Here is a 24660-nt window from a genome sequence, read left to right on the forward strand (position 1 = left end):
GTTGCGTTCACAACAGCGCCTTTTACTGTCACAATTACACCCGTGACAGTACGATGTCATTGAATTATTACGGTATTTAAATATGTCTACTTACGCTATGAATTCAATTTAACGTAGAATGCAAAATGCTTAAAATATATTTATGGAGAGGTTCTGTTTTAGTAACTTATGTTTCTTGAATAACACATTAATGGGTTCTTGGCGGTTATGTTTCTACTCAGGGACGTCATATGTTCTGTTCTGTTCTGCCCTTTAATTTCTGAAGTGCCTTTATTTTGACATATGCGCTGTGACAATGTCTGGAACGCAATTTTGCATTGAGGGACAAGCGGTAGTCAATGGATGGATGGGTGGATATGCTTTTATTTCGAAATGCGCTGTGACATTACCCAAACTCAGTCTAGCTCAACACTGTTCAACATCTCCCAAAACAGTGTCCGCTCTTCAAGGCGCACACACACAAATCACATTTTTTACACTATGTTAACATGTCGACATTATGCTCGAAGTTTATTGTGTATCAAATAAACAGTACTTAATTTATGGACTTAGCACACGCGTTACGAAAGTTTGGGACTATTACACTTTATCAATGCAGAAATAAAGCATATTGGTAGCCTGCAAGGCAAAACCCGGGGTAACAAGACTTCATGTTGTTTCGTACAAATGGTCAAACCATAGAAACAGAAAGTGAGTTCAACAACAAGGCAACTGGTGTCAATTGGGTTTGAATGGTTAGTTGTATCGGATATTCTTCGACTATTTGCTTCATTAGCTTAAAAAAATATCAACGTCGGGCTTGAATATTCGGGTATGATTGTGAATTTATAAGCTAACACGTAATTTGCTCGTGCATGTGCGATTTGCTGTTGTTTCCTGCTAAGTTAAATTAGCGTGGCTAGTTTGCTCCATAAGGAAGGCACTAACCTGCTGACGTGTACAGTATATATACAATGTAAATATGCATGTTTTGAACTGTTTAACTTTTGCAGAATAGCTTGAGCCAAAACTAATATTAATATTGATACAGTATATTGAAATACATTACATTTTGTCTTTCAGGAATTAAATGTATAGATCTGACAATTGTTGTTATCATCATGGATGATCGTGGTCAGCCAAATGGTGAGTCTGTGATGTGGCACAATAGACACAACATTTTTGAGATGTATGCCGTTTTTACATGCTGTTGCATAAGGTTGGTACATAGCCCCATAGGACACACTGGAGTCAGAAAAGGAGAGACATAATTAACAACGGAGGTGTTGCCCTCAAGGGACAACTCTGCAGGTGCAAGACCTTACCCACATTACTGTCTTACGCTGTGGATGAAGATGTTTGGCAAAGCCCAGGGTGTTATTCCAGTTAGGACAGTAATTCTCCCTTTTTTTTTTACCAGGTACCACCTCAGAAAATACTTAACTCTCAAAGTACCACCATAAAGACCAACATCAGAATACGGTAGCGTAGTAGGCCCAAGTATTCATTAAAAACAAGGCAGAGGTTTTATTTACCAAATATATTTAATAATTTTGGCCACTATAACATTACACACTGTTTGAACAGGAACGCTCTATTTGAATATAGGAAAATAAAACACTGTACTTTAACAAAGAGATTATTTGGCGTACCACTAGATAAAGCCTGTGTACCTTTAACACCAGAGTCGTGTATAAACAGAGTATGGACAATTAAACAACAGGAACCATGAGGGGCTGTGCCCGGATACATGCAATTGAGTCATTCTGATGTTGGTTTTCCTGACGAAATAAACCAAAATAATAAGTCTAAATATAGTTCTCAGCATACTGCAGCTCAAAAACTTACAATAAAACATTTTTCTTTTCTTCAAAATCTAATTTTGCGGTCGTATTTGATGCACTCCATTGTATACATTTATGCAGTGTTGAGTGACCAGCAGCTCCTGAACACGATCCCGACTGCGAAATGTACGTCGGTAAATACACAACGACCACAAATAAACGTATTACCTTCATTTTGCCAAAATCCTAATTAGCTTTGGACCAAAAATTACGGATAAATGATGACTTTTGTGTGAAGTATGTCAACTGTGGTGTCTGCCTCCAATGTATTTGTAATCACTGCACTATATATGCCTGTGCTTTTACTTTTGCAATTTTGAATATTTTTCATAGGTTTTGCTGTGCCAAGTCATAGCTTCCTGATTTCATAATCACCATATTAACTTGAATACTGAACTAATGCTGCATTTTACTGCTATATTTATTAGTTTAATTTGGATTATTGGTGACATGCAGAAAAGGTGCAATTTTGAAACAAAGTTTTGTCAGGCAAAATGTATTAGTTCACAGTTACTCAGAGTGTCAGAGTGCAATATACCACATTTCCCATGTGTATGTATGCTTGCTTACCTCACACAAGAATCTGCTATTGGCAAGGCCGCCTTAATGCACGGGCTTCCCTGGGCTGAAGTTGGGTGGGGCCCCCGATTTTGACAGCGGAATGCATTGATTGGTGTTCAAAGCTGTCAATCACAAACAGCTCAGCCTCCTCTAGCGATCTCTCTCTCTCGGCTGCGTTGTTTTTTCCTACTGTCATGAGCGAGGCAATGAAAGCCTGTGTGAAAGACCAGCATATTACTATTGAGCTAAAACACAGGCAGTCTCCAGCTTCTATCACGCTCACACAGATGTGCATGCGCCCTTCGCAAAGGGGATGCATTCGTGAACAAAATTATTTGTTAAATGTGTGATATTTTTTCATTGTTGCTGTTCTGTTGAGTAAAATCATGATTTCTTTTTTTTTTTTTTCAAACTGATTTTTTGGTGCGGGGCGTTGGTGGGTTGTCGAGGTTTGGGGTGGGGCACCCAAACCCCCCGCTTAAGTTAACTCGGCCCTGGTTATTGGCTCACCAGCCTTCCTGGCAAACCTTCGCTTCCCATATTTTTGTCCTTTTTAGGTCGCGGAGAAACATATGCAATTGCTTCCCACCTTTTTTCCGACTGGTGCATCCTCATGCCGCACAACAGGGCATGTTTACGCCACAAACACTCGGAAAACAATCTTCAAGTAAAATAAATTAAGCCTCAAACTGGTACGTAACATAGAGCATGTTAGTACCTTTTGACCAGTAATTGAGGAGATCGTTGGAAACCGGGTTGTCCATACTCTCTGTATACACTACTCTGACTACCTCAGTTTGAGAATCACTGAGTTAGCAGGTTCAACAAATGAAAGCAGAAGTCTGATTTAATTTACGCTAAGATGTGAAACTCAAAAGTGTCGGGGTCCAGAACAGCTGATCTGATAGTGAGTTCAACAAAGCCTTAGTATGTCGACTCTTGAGGTAAGACCAGGGCCGACCCCAAATGAATCAAACCGTGACATTAAAAACAATGTATGTGTTGAAACATTATTATGGCGTAACGTTACACCTCTAATTCTAAATGCAGATTATACCTTAATTAAAACATCAAGACAGGCATAGTGTATTCCCTTTACTCTTATGCTTAAACAGTGAACAATATAACTGTGAAACTAATCTTTTTAAATTACTGACAATTTCCTTTATAGATATTCAGGAAGAACTGGACTCGGTGGAGGCGGAGCTTGAGTTGGTAGAGTTACAGATCGCTGAGCTCCATGAGAAGAAAACCGAGTTGACTTCTCGTAAGAATGCGCTGCTGTCTAAACTGGAGGATGCCTGTGAATCTGCATCTGCATCATCTTCATCAAGCAAGTCTTCCAAAGCCATGAGCAACGAGGAAATGCAGCAATATGAATGCACAGGTACCTTAACAGTGACCATCATTTAAACAATATCTGTTAAGGATTTTGGCATTTAAAATGTAGGTTATGTAGTGATAACAGTGGTAATAATCTTCATTTGCTGATACTTGCTAGAAGATTTGTTGCACAGTTTGAATATGGTGTTTTTTTTAGTGTTTATCTTAAGCGATGTGCATGCATACAGGTATGATTATAACGAGAAAAAAGAAAAGAAAGTATCAGATTGGTGTCGGTATACGTATATGCAACGTTGCGTTATCGGACTTGAAAAAGTAATATTATACATAATACGATAGAGAATGCACATGCCAAGCGATCACTCTGCGATAGTCGCATAATACCAATGCTGTACTAATACTGTATATCGATACAAATGTGCACATGCTAATCGGAGTTGCTCCTCCACAGTTACATTTTACAAACATTCGTTATAGGAAACAATAGATAGACTCCTAAATGATCCAGGGTCAAAACAAACTGGAACTGGAGGAAGTAACTAGGAACAGGGAGGTCTGGGCTTTCATCCTAAGAATGCTTTTGCCGCGACTCAAAAAGCGAAAAAAAATTGAATGGATTGGTTAATAATGAATATATGATACTAGTATGTACTCTTTAATAGGGTTTAAGTGTAAAAATTCCAAGTGTATGCCTAACGTTTCCCATGTCCATCACCTTGATAGATTTTGCCTGGTCCCGGGATTTGACGCAGCAACTAACGGAATCCTTCCACCTGTCCAACTTCAGACCAGTGCAGTTGAAGGCCATCAATCTGACTATGGCAGGGAAAGATCTATTTATTGTGATGCCCACAGGCAGAGGAAAAAGCCTCTGCTATCAGCTTCCAGCTATCTGTTCTGACGGTACGGTGAGACCCGAGCACACATCCTACAATTTAGGAAATGTGTACACAGTATGTCCTTTCAATACACACAGGTCAAGTGTGTGTGTCTGTGTGTGTGTGTGTGTCTGCACAGGTTTTACACTGGTTGTGACCCCATTGGTGTCGCTAATGGAGGATCAGACCATGTACCTGAAGTCCATTGGCTTGTCAGCAGTAATGCTGAATGCTTCCAGTACCAAGGTAATACAGTGGAACCCGTTCAGTCGACGCCGCTCAAACTGGCTGACTAACGTCAGCATAAGCATTTAATAGGTTAAAGTTAATACTGCTATGCTTTTATGCTTTTTATTTTGAAGCTTACTTTGCACTGAACAGGAAGTCAAATGCTTTGATGTTGTATAAGTAGACATTAGTTATATTGCTGTTGTTTATTTTTGCTGAGCAATAATAATTTTGTTAACAATATTACAACAACTGTCAACATAATTGGGCCCATTTGTCTTAGAAACGATCACATTGTTATGTCGACTTAAGCGGGCGCCTTTTTTAGTAATAAAAGAAGACACTGACCCGGAACGTGATGAGTTAGTTGACATTGATTGTTTGTCGGCGTAAATGGGAGCGACTTCATATTCTTGTAATGTTTTTGGTGAATTGTAAATCATTAGTTTTTTTTATTGGTAACTTAAATAGAAAGTGGTTTGAAGGCACTATCTGCAGGTGAAAAAATGAGTGCTGCAGCTATGAATCCAGCTCGTGGGACTTTATTACACTTACAATATAAGTCACTCAACATTGTCCAGCATTATAGTACAAGATTGCATACCAGTGGTTCTCAATTATTTTCTGTCATAAATCCCTGGGGACGGAATTTTTTTACCAAGACCCATCTGTATTTATTTACTAATGAGAACTTCATAGTTATTGATTTCTGTGCAATGCACTGTGTCAATTAAATTTTTTATATGATCACCGTACTATCAAAATGGATCAAATGACCTGTGATAACATCTGCAACGACTTATGTCAGTGTGTAACATTTAAACTAGTGCTGTCAAATTATGTATTTTTAAATCAGATTAATCACTTTTTTTTTGGTATAGCTCGGTTGGTAGAGTGGCCGTGCCAGCAACTTGAGGGTTCCGGGTTCGATCCCCGCTTCTGCCAATCTAGTCACTGCCGTTGTGTCCTTGGGCAAGACACTTTACCCACCTGCTCCCAGTACCACCCACACTGGTTTAAAAATGTAACTTAGATATTGGGTTTCACAATGTAAAGCGCTTTGAGTCACTAGAGAAAAGCGCTATATAAATATAATTCACTTCACTACTTTTAATGGGATGTGTTCATTTTTCGCGTCTTGCGTAACCCCTATGAATAGAGGGTTCTACAGTTCTGTATACAGTTAATCAAAACTCGGATGAAGGCACTGAATCCGAATTGAGCACTCCCATGAAATCACAAGAAATGTGTTGTAAAGGTGTCTAGAAGAGGGTATCTACACTCACCATACAATCTACAGCTGCAGTTTCTTCTGTATTTACAGGAGCACTCTAAGGCAGTGATGGCTGGTATGATTGACAAGAAGGCCCGATTTAAGATGATTTATGTGACTCCAGAAAAGATTGCCAAGAGCAAGATGTTTATGTCTCGTCTGGAGAAAGCCAACAATGCAGGCCTGCTGAGTCGCATTGCTGTGGACGAGGTGCACTGCTGCAGCCAGTGGGGACATGACTTCAGACCAGGTGGGGGTTTCTAAGTCTCATAAAGAGAAACCAGATATGTATTTTTTTTGCACATTTAAACTATACTATGAAAAGTGTATGTGTGGCACTTCTGCAGATTACAAACGTCTCGGCATCCTTAAGAGGCAGTTCCCCAAGGTACCACTGATTGGGCTCACAGCCACAGCAACCAGCAGCATCCTCAAGGACTGTGGCGAGATTCTGTGTGTACAAAACCCAGTCACACTCAAAGTGTCCTTCCACCGAAGCAATCTATATTATGAGGTGAAGTAGTTGCGACAGCCAGACTGTTTCATTTTTACAAACCAGCTGTTGCTATTCTGCCTATGAACTATAAAATGATTTATTCATGACAACGTATTTTGTTGATTGAAATTTAAAAAGGTGATTTATGGTTTAATTCATTTTGAAAATGCTTAATGTTGTTGCATGAATTCCCTTTCACAAATGAACATGTCCAAAGAGGAGTAAGTAGTAGCCAAGTCTTTGTTAACGTTACCATATATCATGCAAAATGAGCGATTTTCGTTTCTTTTCAGTGTATCTTGCTGCCACTTTAAAAAGTTAGATTATTAGGATCATGCTGAAATAAGAAAATAAGGTCAAAGCTATGAATAAACTCGTAATTTCAGTAGAATAAAGTTGGAATAATTTTTTTTTCAATTACAAAATCACCTCAAGAACCTGACAGCAAAAGTGTTTCTAAAAAATAAGTAATGTGATTAATTATGTGTTAAAAATATTGACTAATAAAAAAACTAACACAAACCAAAGAGTTACACATAGTTTTTTCTCACATGTTTGTATAATCGCCAAAAACTGCTGAAACTATTTCATCTTACTATAAATGGCGTAATAGTACACCCTTGTACCTTTCATGGCAGAAGGCATGGGTTTGAAACAAAGCCAAAACCTTTAATGCTGTTGATTCAATGTAGCGACACCCTGACAGGGAAAACCTGAAAGTGTAAAAACAACTACCAATTTTTATTTCATACTTTTTTATTGTAGTATTACAACTTTATGCTTGTGAAATTGATAATTGTTTCTCATAATGTTATTTATATTAGTTAATTTAAATTATTTGTGTTTATTTTTGTTTGTCTTATAATATTCTGAGTTTTTATCATTATTTTTTATGTACTGTATTCTCACAGTGCTTGTTTTTGCTGCTGTGTTTTCAGTTGTGCTCTTAGTTCTTTGCATCTTTGCAACACAAAATTCAGAATAACATTAGCTACATTATCTATTTCAGAATGAAAAAGTAAACATTTTAGATGATAATTATGTAATCATAGTTATAATTGTACTTTATTTTAAACATGCTTAAATATTATGTATTGTCAGTCAGGAACACAATGTGATTCCACATTGCAGCAGTGCAACACACCCGAAAAGGAGAAGGAAAAAGCAGAGCTTATTTAATCCTACCACTTCTCCATATCTTGGCATTTACTAATAATTACATAAATTATTGAATTAAACCAGTTTACACTTCCCATAACTTCCGTTCACATATTGTTGTTTTGTATAAAAACAAAGGAAAGAAGCAAGGAATTAAATACATTTGAAATTTTAATAAATAAGTACACAACAATAATAAATGCAAGAATACTGTATATGATAAATAAAAAATGTAATAAATGATGACTTATTGCAGGAGCATATACGACCAGAAGCCTTTCATAATGAATGAATACATACAGAACTATATTCATAAAAACTTATTTATAATGATTATCTGCAGTAATTAATACTTTTGTTCTCCTCATACTGCCTCCTCCTTGTTCCTTGTTAAAAATAGATTTGTGTACTGTTAAATTGGTTTATGTTTACATTTATTTTGCGTTCTCTCATTTATAAGTGCCATTGTTTCACTTTACATTTTGAAAGTTGTGTAGTAATCAAACGTGCATGTTCTAATTACTGTGTCAATCCAAGCATCTTTTTGTGTCTTAGGTTCGTGTTAAAATTTCTGACAGCGCAATGATGAATGACATTACCTCATTGATTAAGAACCGATACAAGGACCAGTCAGGTACTATAGTCAACACTACAGCAAGTTATACATTTTAAGGGCATACAAATTTGAATTTTCTTTTCATACCACAGGGATCATATATGTGCTGTCTCAGAAGGATGCAGACTCTGTGTCTGCTGAACTCCAGCAAAGGGACATCATAGCCTATCCCTACCATGCAAATATGAATCCTGACGATAAGTCTCGTATTCATCGCAAATGGACCTCAGGCAAAATCCAGGTATTTGGAATTTGAGTCCTAACATTTTTTTTTAATTGCACCTGACAAGTAGGGATGGGAACAGTTCATGTTTGAACCGGTTCGGTACCTGGGAATCAATACCGGTATTCAACGGTACCAATTTTTTCGTACTTTTGTGTGTTAATCAATATTTTTTTGTTTTTGATGATAAAATATAAATTTTTTAAATTTCCTTTAAACATGAGCTGATTGTTATTACAGCTGTCCAGTTCTTATATCTTGTTTTATTATAACATTTCTGAATCTCATTTTTAAATACTGTATAAGAATTAATTAATTAATTACAGTTGCAAGTTCAAGACGTTAGATGGCAGTAGTGTACAGTTTATGGTGTGTTGGCGAGTCAGTTCAGCGTTTGCTGAATCTAGTCTTTTGCTGCACCCTAAAAAGTGTTAATACTGCAAGTAATGTACTTATTATCAGGCCTCAAATTTTAACTTTTTAAGGTCAAGGCAAGTGTTGCCTTAAAGGAGTGCTCATATTTTAGGGCACCAAGGCAAGTTAGAAGGGCACCAAGGCAAACATTATTTTCTTTCGAGGCAGGGGCTCCAAAGCATGTGTATATATAAATTTTGAAAGATGGCAGAACATAATGGAATGGCATAAGACATAACTGCACTTTTTGTCCATATAGATAAAAATTGTGTTCATGTATGAGATCTAGGGCTGCCATTTATGGCCAAAGTATTAATTATATATGTGTTACTAACCGTCATGTTTACCGTTACATCCCTGGGGGATTAACAAGTAAAAAGTCAATGGCGGTGACGGCATGTTCTTGCCGCCGATGTTGGTACATTTTTTAGGGCATTACGGCAAATGATGAGGGTGGTCGCGCCAATAGCCGTGGTTGCCGTCGTTAAATTCAAGCCCTGTATTAAGCACCAGCTGTTTGATTGTAACATGCATCTTAGGTGTAGTTTTCATTAACAGATTTGGAAGTGTTGAAATTGCCTTGTAAAATTGCTAATGCTAATCAGTAGCATGTCAATAGCAAAGCAAATGTATATTAGCATCTAGCTAGCACATTTTTGGAAAAGTGGAGCCCACTTTACTTACGTTGGAGCATTTTCTGAGTCAGTTTCTTTGTTGGCATTAACCTAGAGGTAGTTTGGCTGAGTCCGCTCTGTGCTGCTGGAGTAATGACCTAGTGCCAAAGTGCGAAGAGCCGGCAACAGAGCGTAATAGCTCGAGCAATTTAGGTACCGTAACATGGCAGCGTTGGATTTTACATGAATCAGTGCCCGGTAGGACTAGCAGGATTCAGTACCCATCTCTACTGACAAGCCTCTTTTCCAAAAAAGTCATACAATTCGGAATTCAACAAAACAAACCCTAAATATACGGCTCTAAGGTCACATGACAAACCAGAGATTGAACTGCTTAACAGTATAAACTCCTGGCCTCAGCCAGAACACTGAAGATAGGTTATGAATGGGTCTTTTAGCATGACCTTAATAGAAAATCAATGAATAGAGCGGCCAAGGGACAGCCTCAAAGTCTTCTAGAATTGGAAATTTTCTGTATACTTTATTATATACTTTTTCAGGTGTTGTTCGGAGATCAAAGACCTGCAGCTCGTTTTTTTTATGCCCCTCTTTTTTGTACGCCCCACAAGGACTCTGTTTTTGGCAAAAGTTTTTGCCAAAATTTGTCGTTATTTTCGTATACCTATAAACATTATGCCAGACAAACTAGTCCGTTTGCCCCCTTATCATTCTGCGAAATCAAGTGCCCAATGCAATAATCCCACATGTTGGTGACTCAGTCTTGTCATGTTATATATACACTGTGTGGGTCCAATTATGTCTTTACAAAACGTGTTTGTGTTAGCCTGCTCTCAACCGTCCCCTCTTTGAGGTCATCACTGCTAACACAAATTAACATTAGTCTTTATGCTTATTCTTTAATTAAGAATGAGTGCAAATAAGACACCACTTTAATTCAATTCAGTTCAATAACATTTTTGGGGACACTATATGTTGATTAACATTTTGCATTGAAATATAAGCACAACAGATTCTAAATTCCGTAGTCCCTACAAACGCAATCAGACAGGGTTAAAACATCACAAGTACATAAAAACACAGGAATACATGTTATAAAACTGATAGGTAAAAACATAGCATTACTCAATCACAGTAAAACCGCACCCACACAATTTCATACAAGTTCATTAAGTTTGAACATAGAGTGAACAGGTAGTTCTAGCTCAGAGTAATTTGTGATTTAAAGAAAAGGGATGGGATTAAATAAGTGTAAACATATTCTCACTCCTTTTCAAATGTGTAAAAAAATAAATAAATAGAAAGTCCATTGCTCATTTTGTTTATTTTTTCGTTTTTATTCTCCATTGTTTTCATTTTGTTATAATGGCTGTTAAGGCTGTAGCACTGTATTGGATCAGGTTTGCTCTTGTTTTTTGCATATTTGAAATAAAATATACGGTATCAAATCAAATCAAATCAAAAATACACTATTATACACCCAGTTTGACACTTACAAATGGTTACATTCCTGCCTTGTCCATAGCTGTTTTTTGACATTAACCCTGAGAGCAGTATAAGTTTGATGTGTCAAACTATACTTTGATAAATAATGTGAAAAACACTACTGAATTCAAGAAAAAAATGTGCACCAAAATACAAAGGTGAGATCCGCGTGGCCGTCCAATCTTCCCTCTCCGCTCATAGCTATTGTTGCCAAAACAAGTTTAATGAAGGTAAAAGTTATGTAAATTTTTTTATCCATTTATCCATTACATTCATCATTTAAACATAATCCGTATTGTTTTCTGCATGTACAACTATCTATGAAATGTTTTTTTTGTTCATATTTTTGGAGAAATTACTAAGCAAAACTAAGGCACCACTGTATGTCAAAACTGCTGATAAAGTTTAACATGAGTGTTGGTGCCTCAAGGTGGTGGTTGCCACGGTGGCATTTGGTATGGGCATTGACAAGGCCGATGTCAGGTTCGTCATCCATCACACCATCAGCAAGTCAATTGAAAACTACTATCAGGAGAGTGGACGTGCAGGTGCTGTAAAGACACTAAGATCACTAATAAATCAAGCTACTATGTTGAAAAAATAAAATCTGTTGGTCCCCAGGTCGAGATGATCTTCCAGCAGACTGCATTGCCTACTTTGGCTTTGCTGATATCTTTCGCATCAGCACCATGGTGGTGATGGAAAATGTTGGTCACAAAAAGCTGATGGAGATGGTGTCCTACTGCCAGAGTGTGGACAGGTAGCACCTTCTTGGTTCTGAACACCGTAATCTTATAAAGCCTCACGGGATCTTTTCTTGCTGTTGCCAGGTGTCGCAGCTCTGTCATGGCTGTCCATTTTGATGAAGTGTGGGACGACATAGGATGCAACAGCATGTGTGATGTGTGCCGCAATGCAGAAGGTGTGTGTGTAACGATGGCGGCAGGGCACTTTTTGGGGGGACTTTTTGCCCATCATTCCCAATTCTTTTGTGAGACAAGAACACATTTATTTCCTTTTTCTGTGCATTCTAAATAGTACAGTGTATCTGCGAGTCTTAAAAAGTCTTGAATTTAAGGCCTTAAAATGTCAAAAATGTTGCTAAAATCTCATAAAAGGTCTTAAATACGATTTTGAAAGGTCTTAAAAATCTATTAACGACACTTTTATTTAAAGCATGCATGAACTTCAGTCTTGATTTGAAATGTTTTGATTTCTGACAATACTATAACGTAACTACAAAATGGAACTAAAGTAGGCTACCTGTGCTGCCCTGTGAGAATTTATCCCGCACCACCAGCTAGTGTGCTGTGAGCACGCAGTGGTGTGTTGATACAGCTTAGAATAGCAGCGGGGAAAATTTTACGAAAGCCCACAGCTCAAGTGCAAGTTCAACGTTTTGTGGCTCCAGAATGATCAGTTTAATGCATGCTTGAAGCCAGTGGATGGAAACGTATAGAGTGTTTTCACAGGTGTCACAATTTGGGTTAGGACCCGGATGTGGCTCCATGGAGGAGGGAAGCGTTTGTAAACATTGCAGTGAAAGTGAGTGGAATGATAATGTAAAAGTAAAAAATCCGGGAGAAGTCTGTGTCAAAAGATGTTGAAACGCCACAGCCACTTGCACAACTACACAAGGATCAACTTCGCCCCCCCCCCAAGGAGTGTTATTTGAATAAAGTGGCACCAATTGCCGAAGAAGATACTCACAGCAGTAAAACCTATAAAAAAAACAATGGTCTTATATTATTTATTCCAATAATTTCAGCACTCCGTTTTTGTGCGGATACAGTAGTATTACTGGTGTTGTTTTTGTTTGCTCAATTCTGACACCCGCAAAAGCACTGCAAAAGTTAACCACTTAGCTTTAGCAGAGATGCTAAAAGTCCCTTTCACAGACAATATATTGTTATGCTTTCCTCTACCATTGCTGACATTCTGGTTGTTGTTACATGAAAACACTTCCTACGAAGCACACCGCACCTTTTGCAAGAAAACAAATGTTTGCTCATATTTTTAAAATTAGTTTACAATAGAGAAGCTTCCGGCGTATTTAGTTAAGAAACCATTTTGTTTTCTAATGTGAAAGAGCAATGAATGAATTCATATACTTATAATTCATTCAGGCCCTCTGATATTCCTTATCTTTCTATACGTTTTTTGTATAAATGTGAAATGGTCCTAAATTATATTCGTTATGGTCTTTAAAAAGTCTTAAATTTGACTTGTTGAAATCTGCAGAGACCCTGTAGTAAAACAACTGCTAGTACAAGGCAGCTAACATTAGAGGTAATGGGGATTAATCTATTCTGCCTACAAAGCCCCCTAAAAAACATTGAACACTGTTTTGTATGCATGCTGTAAGTACGTACTGTATGTACATGATAGCATGTAATATTTACATTATATTGGTCATTTTAAGCATTACCAAAGCTTCTTTCCAATAGAAATGAACACTATTTCTGTCAACAACAACAACATAGAAAGCTTGTTCTGTGTTTTCTAAAACTAACAATGGTAGACTTTGTAAGAGACTTTTCAAGTTATTATGTTGCAAGAGTGCTAAACAGTTTCAGAAAGAACATAACAAAATGTTTTTTTTAATTGAACCTTTATTTAACCAGGAAAAAATCCCATTGAGATTAAAAACCTCTTTTTCAAAGGAGTTCTGGCCAAGAGGCAGCAAAGTTACACATAAAACTACATTCACATTACACATTAAAACAGGATGGACATAAAGTAAAACAGTTACAGATAACTGAGGCTCCTTCAAATGCTCTAAGTTTAGATTTAAAACGTTTAAGGATAAATACTTAGTCATCTTTCAGTCTCTTTGTAGCATGTACCAAGCACAATTAGCTGCATTGACAAAAGCTTTATTTGCAAGCAAAAGGGACAGAGAGCAACAGCTGATCGTTGGATCTCAGTGCATAGGAGTCCGTACTTCTCTGTGTAATTAATGTACAAATGTAATCGGGCAATAATCCCAGAAGACCCTTCTAAATAAAAGTGTACCAATGGCACTGTCACTTAGTGAATAGAGAAGGCCATCCCACCCGAGAGTACAAATCACAGTGGTGTGTCATGGCTCTACAGTTTGTGACAAACCTCAAAGAAGCATGGTAAACAGTCAACCATCTGTAGGCAGGAAGGAGTAGCATTCATATAAAAATGATCATCATAATCTAGCACAGATAAAAATGTGACAGAGAAAGGCGCTTTTTTACACCAAAAGAAAAACATCTCTTATTACGGAAGAAAAAGCCCAATTTAAGTTTTAGTCACTTATGTCTGTTCTCACTGGGATGCCGACAGATGGGATGGTTGTATCTTTCAGCTTCCGTCGGTAAATTCTGCATAATCCTCACAGCTCAGATAAAAAATGAGATGCACATCTTGTTGAGACTTCCTAGCAATTTTGGCCGGTCTTATGTGCATTCCTTTTGTTTTGTTGTTATCCACAGCTTTAGTCGCTCCAGATTATTATGTAGCGTGTGGAATTTCAAAGTTGATCAACTTCTCGGCTTGGTGCCACAATCTTTTACTGTACAGGTGAGAGGCATGATTTATAATCAAGCATTAACTTTTTGAAACACATTCAGTATCAAAAGTAGCTCAAGTAGTTAGCATTATTTCTCGCTAGTATCTGGAGGAGCAGTGTGAGCAAGTCCTGACGCCATAAAAGTAGTTCCTCAAAAAAAAAGGTGGCGCCAACGAGCGTCTCTTTGTGTCATTCTCGCCATCTCCGGGTCTAAGTTGAATGTCAAAGTTGACCAACTTCTCGGTTCATGGCCACAACCTTGTACTATCCAGGCGATAGGCATGATTTATAATTTAGAATGAACTTTTACCAACTCAGAGGCGATGCAGCAGCAGTAGCTCAGTATGTCAAAATAGTTAGCTCTCTGTGATCACACCGCCACTGTAAATATTTTGTCTGAGTTAGCGCTTATAACAACATTGTTAATATGCAGGTCACGGCATGTAAATGAAGCATTGTTTTTTGGATGTTTGTTTAGAGGGCATTGTAGGCTTTATAGAGGACCCCCCATTAACTGCTTTGTTAGCTGCCTCATGCTATTAGTTTTTCAATTAGTTTTTGTAGAATGCACAGAAAGGAGAATGACATTGTGGATTGTGGAATGAAGGGCAAAATACCCAAAAAATGTGTAGTATTCTTTTAAGAATGTGAACTACATCTCTTGAGGGACATTCTCCCAAAAGTTGTAATATTGCAAAGCCGTGATCAAATCCTAGCAGAGCCACTTTTCTATCATGCCAATATTCATTAATATTTTTCAAAGGATTGTTCCCTTGCTCTTGGCTGCGAATACAAATTTAATTCATACCTCCGGGTGGCCTTGTAGATCTGATTAAGATTAAAATGGGATTTAATATAATTAGTCATAGGCTTTCGTGCAACTTGCTTGATTAAACACGTAAATTCTTTATGAACCTAATGTGTGCCAAAACCATGGGTTTGTGTGTTTGTGTAACCTAAACTGAAAATAAGGCTCATCTGCAGTCATTGTAACATAGATGTGTTATCTTCATCTTCAGACTTCCTTACCTTGGACATTACCAAACATGCCAAGCAACTGGTGCAGATTTTGGAGTTGGCAGCATCCATGGATGAGAAGCTGACACCTCTAAAGTTGGTAGAAGCCTGGATGGGGAAGGGCCCCACCAAGCATAGGAAGCTCATGGAGACTTCCACACTGTCTCGGTTACAGGCCGAGGATGTGATCATCCAACTGCTGCTCCAAGAATACTTCAGGTTACTGTTAATGTTTTGTGGAATCGTATTGAGATTTGGTTCAGACAAATTCATTGTGCTTGCAGAAGAAAAAATGGTAATGGATGGAGTATGGCACTATAATCTATAAATAAATGTATGTATCCCATTCTATATTCTCAATAAAAGTCAATGTTCTTTAAGTTTACCCTCTTAAAATAAGAACAGCACAGACATTGCTATAGAAATTATGCTGGCCTTTTTTTGATTGGCGCCTTGCTTGATCCATTAGACAACAGTTTATCCGTTAGGCTGTGGCCAAATAGCCAATTAATTTCTGTGCGTAAAAACGTACCAGGTACTTTTTACATACTTTGGACTATTCAAATCAAATATTTATGATGAATGCAAATGCAACACAGTTTTTTATGTATTCTCTTATAGAGCACACGCGACATTGTTGTAAAAATTATGCAGCATGATACTTGGAAAGATTCTTAGGTTCTGCTCTCATTTCATTATTGTCTTCTGTCTGTTGCAATTAGGGAAGAATTCAGTTTCACGCCATATACGACCCACTCTTATTTAAAGCTGGGCCGCAAAGCACCCCTGCTCAAGAGCCCAACTCACACGCTCAGCATGAAGATGCGTGCAACACATGATGGGCATTCATTGGTAAGTTTTGATACCACTATTATGGTAATAATAATGTGATGTACATTAAACTTTCCTTTTTAGATGTAATAGTCTAGTGCTGCTTTACATATGCATGAACGTCGATCTGCTTTACTCCAGAAAGCGTTTTCATATCTCTCCACTTTTCAGCAAAATCAATCCCAGATATTGTAATGACTTTACAAAGTCTTCAAACAGGTATTCCAAAATGTCCTACAGCTACAACTATTTTAACTATGCAAGCACAGTAGTCATTACTGTGAGGTGTTAAACATCAGTTTACATGTAAGAATCATTATGAAAAATATACCGTATTTTTCGGGCTATGGAGCACACCGGTATTTAAGCCTCACTCTCCAAATTTTAGAAGAAATAAATATGTTAAATATATTAGCCGCACCGGACTATAAGCCGCAAATATATACCAGTACGAAAGATTTTGTAAATGTGTATTTACATACTTTAAGTGTTTCCAAACGGTGCCTTACACACGGCAGTAAAACGGCTAATGAAACAAAACTGAAGTCATCGTCACCAGCTACGGAGGCTAGCTCTCTGATCAGCTTAACAGAATCAATAACTCCACGGTGACGTTTTGGTGAATTTACAAAACTGAAAAGATACAAAAGTAATGCCATTGTAAGTTAATAATACTAACACAGACACTTGTAAATGTGTTAACATATTCACGAATGCTAACAACGCTAACTTAATTACATTGCGATAGCACGTACAAGTATGCATGAAAACACTCTTTACAGACATTACACATGGGACGGTTTAATAAGTATGAATAGTTTAAGTTATATTGTAAAACTTACAAACGTTGCTTGGAGTGATGAATGAAGAATCTTTTCTAGCAGAAACGCAATCGACGAATACTTTGGGTTTAAGAAGCGAAACAGGAAGTACATTTTCAACCCACAGCAACTGCAGTGAGCATACAAAAGTTGGCGCCATAGCACAAACAATAACACACCTTTTCAGAGTTTCTGTCTGTTTTAGGAAAAATATTTGTTGAATACAAAACATTATGGCCGTTAGCAAAGAAAAAATCCATAAATTAGCCACACCGTTTTATAATACACTGGGTTCCAAGTGTGGGGGAAAAAGGGGCAGCTTATGGTCTAGAAAATACGGTAATGTCCCTAATGCCAGGGATGTTTATTTAGGAGTCGTTCAAATCTCGTTCAAATGGAACAACTTGTCAAATCCTGGTCCACCTTGTTCTTCTTGTTACTTCAGAGTGCCCGCTTAAGTTGACGTCCACCACTTTTTGCGACATCAATATAGAGAACCAAAGACGTGATTTCTATGAAACGTTGGTTTGTTAATGTCAGTACGTGTTGTATTATTGTTTACTTTATTATTATCGCTAAGCAACGTGAAACGACAACAGCAACATAACTGTCATTATGTTGCTGTTAAATATGCTTACGGGGACTTTCTTTCCTGTTCAGTGAGCTTCAATACAAAAGTATGGCAGTATGAACCTGGATTCTATCACAGTAATGACCAGAATGCACCCATTAATTTTTCTATTAGATTGTAAGCCACCGGAAGAAAGAGTTGTTTATGTATGAAAACTTAATGGTCATACATATTGTCAACGCAATTACTACAGCAGTTCTGTTAGATAAGAGTATAAGCTATTACATGAAAACGTGAGAATGCAAATAATAATAAGATGTACATTTTTATAATAATGACTGCATATAATTACACATTTTTCAAATCAGATTACTCACACTTTTAATCACAGTTACTACTAAAGCACTGTCTATTTGTGGTAGTTTTGTTGACAACATTGCCGTGTTGTGTATACTTTGCCAGCACTGGTTGTTGTCCATTGCTTGTTGCTGATGTACTAGTAGCGTTCTTGCTAGCAATGGCTGCCTCAAAAACGTGTTTTGCTTTTATCAAAATAAATTGCGGGAATAATCTGTGTTTATACATGATCAATGTGATGATTAATAATAATTAATCGATTATGCCAACACCAATCTTTATTTACAATTTTTTATCTATTTCTATTTCAATTTGTATACTTTTTAAAACTCATTGATATTGTAAGACATGTCATATAAATTGTCCTCCACTGGGAAAACTCAAGAAATATCAACCAACGTAACAGATGTCATGTCTGTACTGTACCTACATACGCAACTCAGGCACCATTGGCCTGAAATACTGAATGTTACTTTTTCCTCACCCCAAAATTCAGAGAATGTTTAGATACGTAAGCTCTATTATCCAAAATGTGGCCACTTCTGTAACATAATGTTGTAAACATTAAGTAATTACGTTTTTTAACAAAAAAAATGATGCAATAAATATCTGGCTTTGATTTTTATGCTCTTCTTAACCTTCTTGTGTGAGGACAAATCTCTGTCCATTCTTTGTGTTTGTTTCTAACCAGTTTCTTACTTCTTCTAATGTGTCTTTCATCAGTGTCAATTAAAATATTTTCTCACATTTCCTGTGTGTGTTAGAACAGTTCAAGGTAAGTCCCCATTGTTGTAGTATTTCTTTAGTTTTGTGTTTTTAATTGTGAAATGTTGCATTTAGTGATAAACATGGCCATTCATACCACTGTAAACCTGCTGTATTTCATTCTTTAACCTGGTTTAGGGTGGCCAACAGGGGCACAGAAAATGATCCAAAAAGGAATTAAATGCGTGTAACGGGAAAATGCTACAAATTACATTTTCTGCAATCACATTTCAGGATGAAAAACAAATGCAAAAGAAAAACTCAGATGCCACAAAAGCACACACAAAATCAACTGCATGCGAGAAATTTCAAGCTCTCCTAGTTAGCGAGGCTAATAAACCATCTATATAGGAATGCCCAGAAGATAGTGGCCAGAATGAAAAGCTGCATTTGTCTTGATGTGTTTTCAAACACTTCTTTAAAGACGGTTATTTCTCAGATCTGGCGAACTTAACTCTAAGTGTCTCTAACACAGTTGTTTTTGTGTTTTTTGCAGCATTTTTCTTTTGCATTTGTTTTTAATCCTGCAGCATTTATTTGACTTTAATTTGCAGCATTTTCGTGTTATGTTGGTTTTTAAATCGTTTCTGGGTTTGGAGCGTTTGAATGTTGCTGCACATTTAATCCTGTCAATCACTGTACTTCTAAATCATAAATAAAATTATTGTACTACAGATTCTTGTCACAAAACTTGAATGTTCATGGAGCACATCTACATGATGATTGAAAACACAAGTTAGAATTGCTAAACTGAGCAATCAACTGTACTCTGTTTGCACAATTATTAGGCAAGTAAGAATTTTGTTATAACTCAATTTAGAAGCTCAATTGGTTCTATGACGAAGCTATTCAATCAAAACACTTGGATCTCAAATCCCCCCCCCCCCCCCCCCCCCCAAAAAAACAGCGCAATTTTAGCAACAAACTTTTAGATAAGAAATATTGTATGAAAACAATACGACTACAGTATTTTAATGAAGTAATCTAATAATGTACTGCATTGGAGAGCGGACTTCTACGGTGTCTCCTTCCCGCTACTTCTCCGTCAAACACACCAGCCGCAGCTTCTCCATATTTTCATGGAAAATGTCCGCCGGTTAGATATTATTTTAACATTCTTAGCTTGTGTTAGACTCATTCTGCTTCAGTATGGTTAATTAAAGTACCAATGATTGTCACACACACTCTAGGTGTGGTGAGATTATCCTCTGCATTTGACCCATCACCCTCACCTCCTGGGAGGTGAGGGGAGCAGTGAGCAGCAGCGGTAGCCGTGCCTGGGAATAATTTTTGGTGATTTAACCCCCAATTCCAACCCTTGATGCTGAGTGCCAAGCAGGGAGGTAATGGGTCCCATTTTTATAGTCTTTGGTATGACTCGGCCGGGGTTGGAACTCACGACCTACCGATCTCAGGGCGGACACTCTAACCACTAGGTGCAGACTAGCATTGATTTGGCGACACGCTCAGTCATGTTTTTGATCATTTATTTTTTTTAATTCAATGAATATCATCCACTTCTTTTCAGCACTGCTCGTCACTCATTTTCTTCCATTAATGGTTAGAAAAACAAAGTTATGTCGATCTCTGGCTGTAAGCTAATGGTAGTGAGTAAGACTAAATGTTTTGGTTGCATTTTACGGGGTTCACTGTGACATTTCCTAAATCATCTAATGGCGGGGATGTTTGTAACTGAAATTTTTGCTTGATAACAATTAGCCGAGAGACAGCTCTTATCTCAAAACACAGCAGTACCACTGTACTGTTTTAAACAATATGCTCAGTTTAGCAATCATCCTTGTACTTGAGGTTTCCTTTCCATTGGGAAATCCCGTTTAAGGGGAATCAATACTTTTTGTTGTATTCATTTACTATGGATCGATACATGCATCTACTTTCTTGATAGATTCGGTACATATCCTCAACGACCAGTCCATTGTCTGTAAGAGTTTAACCCCTGTCGGGTAAAGACTGTTGTTAATGGCCAACAGGTAAAAACCAAGGGAGACCAGGGAAAAGCCAGAGTGGTTAAGAGATCAGTTGCGAGTGCTGGAGAAGCTCCTGTGTCCAAGAAAGTCAAGCCAGCCACATAGTAACCCAACCCCCATCCCACCCAGAAGAGAAGCTGACTAAGTACAGTCCATCATTCCTGTTTTCTGCTCGATGCATGGCAATCTACAGATACTGAACACTGAATAAAGCCTTTCATGAACATTTTGACCAAATCAGAAATCATTTTTTGTAGACAAACGTGTGTTCTATTTGTCTGGTATCAGTAGTTATTGCCATACTTGAGAGCATGCATCAACTAACCTTCATTACTGAGTCTGAAATTGTATACTCAATACTGGCCCATCCTTAGTCTATAGAATAATATATCTTCATCAGACCCCTTGAAGATGTTGTGATATTAAGTGAAAGAGGTCATTTTGTCAAGGAAAATGTTTTATTACTGAGAAAATCAAGTTTGGCAGGAAAAAAATTTGAAGCATTTTGTATTTATTTGTTATGATTAAAGCTACATTTTTACTTTAATCTTTGAAAAATCAAGGTTTGTGATTTTGCAAGAAAATGTTCTATTTATTACGTATTTATTATTGTAGTATTATAAAATTTTATTGCAAAAGGTTGACTTTTTCCTAATATTTTTTGAACTTTTGCAATAAAATCAAAAAAGTTACGTATTGTAAAATGTTAACTAAACTACGGATGTTAATTTTCTGCATGATTTTTCTTGTAAAATTGCAGAATCTAAATTGTTTGATGAAGAAAAAGTTGAAGTTTAATAGGAAAGTTGTAACGCTAGAGTTTTATTTGGAAAGTAACGTCAAAATTTGACGATAAAACATTATTGGGGTAAAAAATACCTAATGTTTCAACTTTTTAATCAAAATTCTCTACTATAATCTCCCATTATAATTTTTACATTTTGCCAAAGTACACATTATTTCAAAGAAATTATAACTGTATTCTCAGCATAGCCCTATTACTCCTTTGTTTGTAAGGTATGAAGACATAATATTATTTGATGAAGCCAAGTTACATGTTAGTATGGAATTTCAGACATACAGAAAAATGCATCATTAACATCCTATTGATCACAAAGGCTGTGTTTTCCTCTCACTCAATAACATAATACCTATTATTTACATTCAATTCCTATATTTACATTGGATCCTAAAGGCCATAAGGGTGTCTTATTTTCTGCCACCTTGTGAGCGGTATGATGCCAAGAGTTTGATGCTACATCTTCTTTCCACGTTCTTTTATAACTCATATTTTTCTTTCAGGATGTGTCGCCTTCTAATAAGGAGGACATTGACGTGGTCACTAACTCCATTGCCGCTTCAAGGCAGAAACAAAAAGCCCACAAGGACTTGTCCAGGCCAGCTGAACAAGACAAATGCACACATATGTACGCAGCTGGAGACGGTACGAACATTATGGCCCAACATATCGTTGAGGTTGAAGTTGAAATAAACGTACCAAAACAAAAATCCAGCAGCCCTCAAAGAGAGAGAAAGAAAGCCCACGCTTATAGAACAACAGTGCCTACAGTGTCCAGCTCTCCATCCCGGACCTCCGTTATTTCCGAAACTGCAGCCGAGGAGCTGTGTGACCTGAGGAAGTACTACAGCAAACAGCTTCGCAGGATAAACTACATCTCCCATGAGTACTTGGGCCAACCTGCTGAGTCGGATGCGCTGGCTTGCATACGGGAACCGTTCAGGTCCCTGCGACTTCCCCGCAGGACGACAATCACCCAGACGGCCAGAAGCCTGTGGACACGTGTCAGTAGTAGGAGGACACTGGTGCACAGGTGACACCATCAATGCTTTCCTGCTGCAGTTTTGTCGGAAACCACTCTGCAAGTAAGCGTGTTTGTTATGAAGACAGCATAGATATACAGTACATGATCACAGACACATAAAGTACAATTTAAAAAAACTAATGTTGTGTTTACAGCTTTTAAGGTGGGCGGGGTTTGACTATCATCAACACAAACACGCAGTGTTACTCCACAATATAATTTGGCATGCATACATACATAGTGTGTGTGTGTGTGGTCTATTTAAAAAAATGGACACACAGCGTATCAATCTGTGGCGCGACTAATACACTAATAATTTGCGTGCAAATATGCACAGTGTGTGTGTGTGCGGGGAGAGAGGGTTAACAAACACAAAAACACACACAGTGTAACAGACTGGTGCAATCACTACTCAACACAACAGTAACATTCAGTGTACAAACATACACAGTGTGGGCTAGCATACACAGAAATGCACGCACACAGTGTAACAGTGTAGTGTGATCGCTACTCAACAGTAACATTTGGCATGCAACCATGCACTGTGTGTGTGCGGGGGGAGTTGGGGGGCGGCGGCGGCCTGCAAACAAAAAAAATGCACACAGCTTAAGGGACTGAGGTCCGATTGGCACGCGATATGAACATGCACAGCAACATGCATGCGAGTGAGTGAGTGAGTGTGTCGGGGGTGGGGGTCACCCACATCTGCGGTCCACTCCAAGGTTTCTCATTGTCATCCCACTGGGTTGAGTTTTTCCTCGCCCTGATGTGGGATCTGAACCGAGGATGTTGTTGTGGCTTGTGCAGCCCTTTGAGACACTTGTGATTTAGGGCTATATAAATAAACATTGATTGATTGATTGATAGTGGCTGCACAGGACAAAAAAAAAGAGTGAGTGTGTGTGTGGGCTAACGCGCAAAAATGCACACACACACACACACAGTGTAACAGACTGTGTTGCGATCGCTACTCAATAAAATTTGGTGTGCATACATACACAATGTGTGTGTGCTTGTGCGTCTGCGCGTGAGTGTGTGTGGCCTAACAAACACAAAAAGGTACACACACGGTATAGCACAGTGTAGTGCAATTTCTGAGATTTTAATACAATTTTCAATGTGTAACAACTTGATTACCATAAATTATCTATGCTGACGTTTGACCTGTATGTGACAAGACCAATATTGCCGATACGGATTCTAATACCGATTAAAATTAACCAAGAAACAAATGTATTGTTGAGTAATCTAACACTCTACAAATTCAACAATATAAGTCAACTTAACAATAGCAACAAAATAATACAATCTTTCCCTTTTTTCATAGTTTAAAATTGCTCGAGCACAATAAAGTCAGTAGTGCAAAATAATCACTGCAATTTTAAACACTTTGTTGAATCAATAATGGCAGTGCATAAATCTGTTTTGGTTGGACAAACATAATGTTTGCATTTTCTCAACGGTCATGTAAATAATACCCGCTAAGAAAGCGTCACGCATGTGTGTGTCCTCTATTTGAACCACTGCACTGCAGTACACCTTACAGTTACACTATCATCATGCTGCTTATAATACAGTACAGCCCTGCTGAGTTCAATACTACATGGTTAACTATATTGTAGCTTGATAGATTTTATTGTCACAAGTTCAAAGAAGTCCTTCGGGAAGTAAATATAATAGTAATTGCTGAACCCCAAAGAAGGCCTATAGGAGTATATAAACTCTGCTTCTTTCTACTCCTTTTTGGACATGCTTTTTAAGCACGTTCCAAATGATCCAAACCATAACTTTATGGTATGAATCATTTTGTTGGCA

General features: G+C 37.7%; 1 protein-coding gene across 5 annotated transcripts; it reads left to right on the plus strand.

Moving 5' to 3' along the window:
* The first annotated feature begins 10 nt into the window (after positions 1–10).
* On the plus strand, positions 11–23847 carry recql (RecQ helicase-like). 5 transcript variants are annotated; one of them, XM_061960644.2, is made up of 16 exons: positions 636–690; positions 1063–1125; positions 3556–3771; positions 4452–4631; positions 4746–4852; positions 6159–6357; positions 6455–6621; positions 8317–8395; positions 8470–8618; positions 11562–11679; positions 11753–11891; positions 11962–12053; positions 15692–15908; positions 16412–16541; positions 21026–21167; positions 22325–22474. In XM_061960644.2, exons 1-15 carry the CDS (start codon positions 651–653, stop codon positions 21125–21127), a joined length of 1998 nt encoding a protein of 665 aa, XP_061816628.1. In that variant the 5' UTR covers positions 636–650; the 3' UTR covers positions 21128–21167; positions 22325–22474. The 5 variants fall into 5 exon arrangements, with proteins under 5 accessions (XP_061816625.1, XP_061816626.1, XP_061816628.1 ...); XM_061960641.1 differs by lacking the exons at positions 636–690; positions 21026–21167 and adding an exon at positions 11–72 and having other exon boundaries at positions 22325–23847; XM_061960642.1 differs by lacking the exon at positions 21026–21167 and having other exon boundaries at positions 634–734; positions 22325–23847.
* Positions 23848–24660: the final 813 nt, after the last annotated feature.

The sequence above is a fragment of the Nerophis lumbriciformis genome, linkage group LG05, assembly GCF_033978685.3.
Source record: "Nerophis lumbriciformis linkage group LG05, RoL_Nlum_v2.1, whole genome shotgun sequence".
Lineage (NCBI taxonomy): Eukaryota > Metazoa > Chordata > Actinopteri > Syngnathiformes > Syngnathidae > Nerophis > Nerophis lumbriciformis.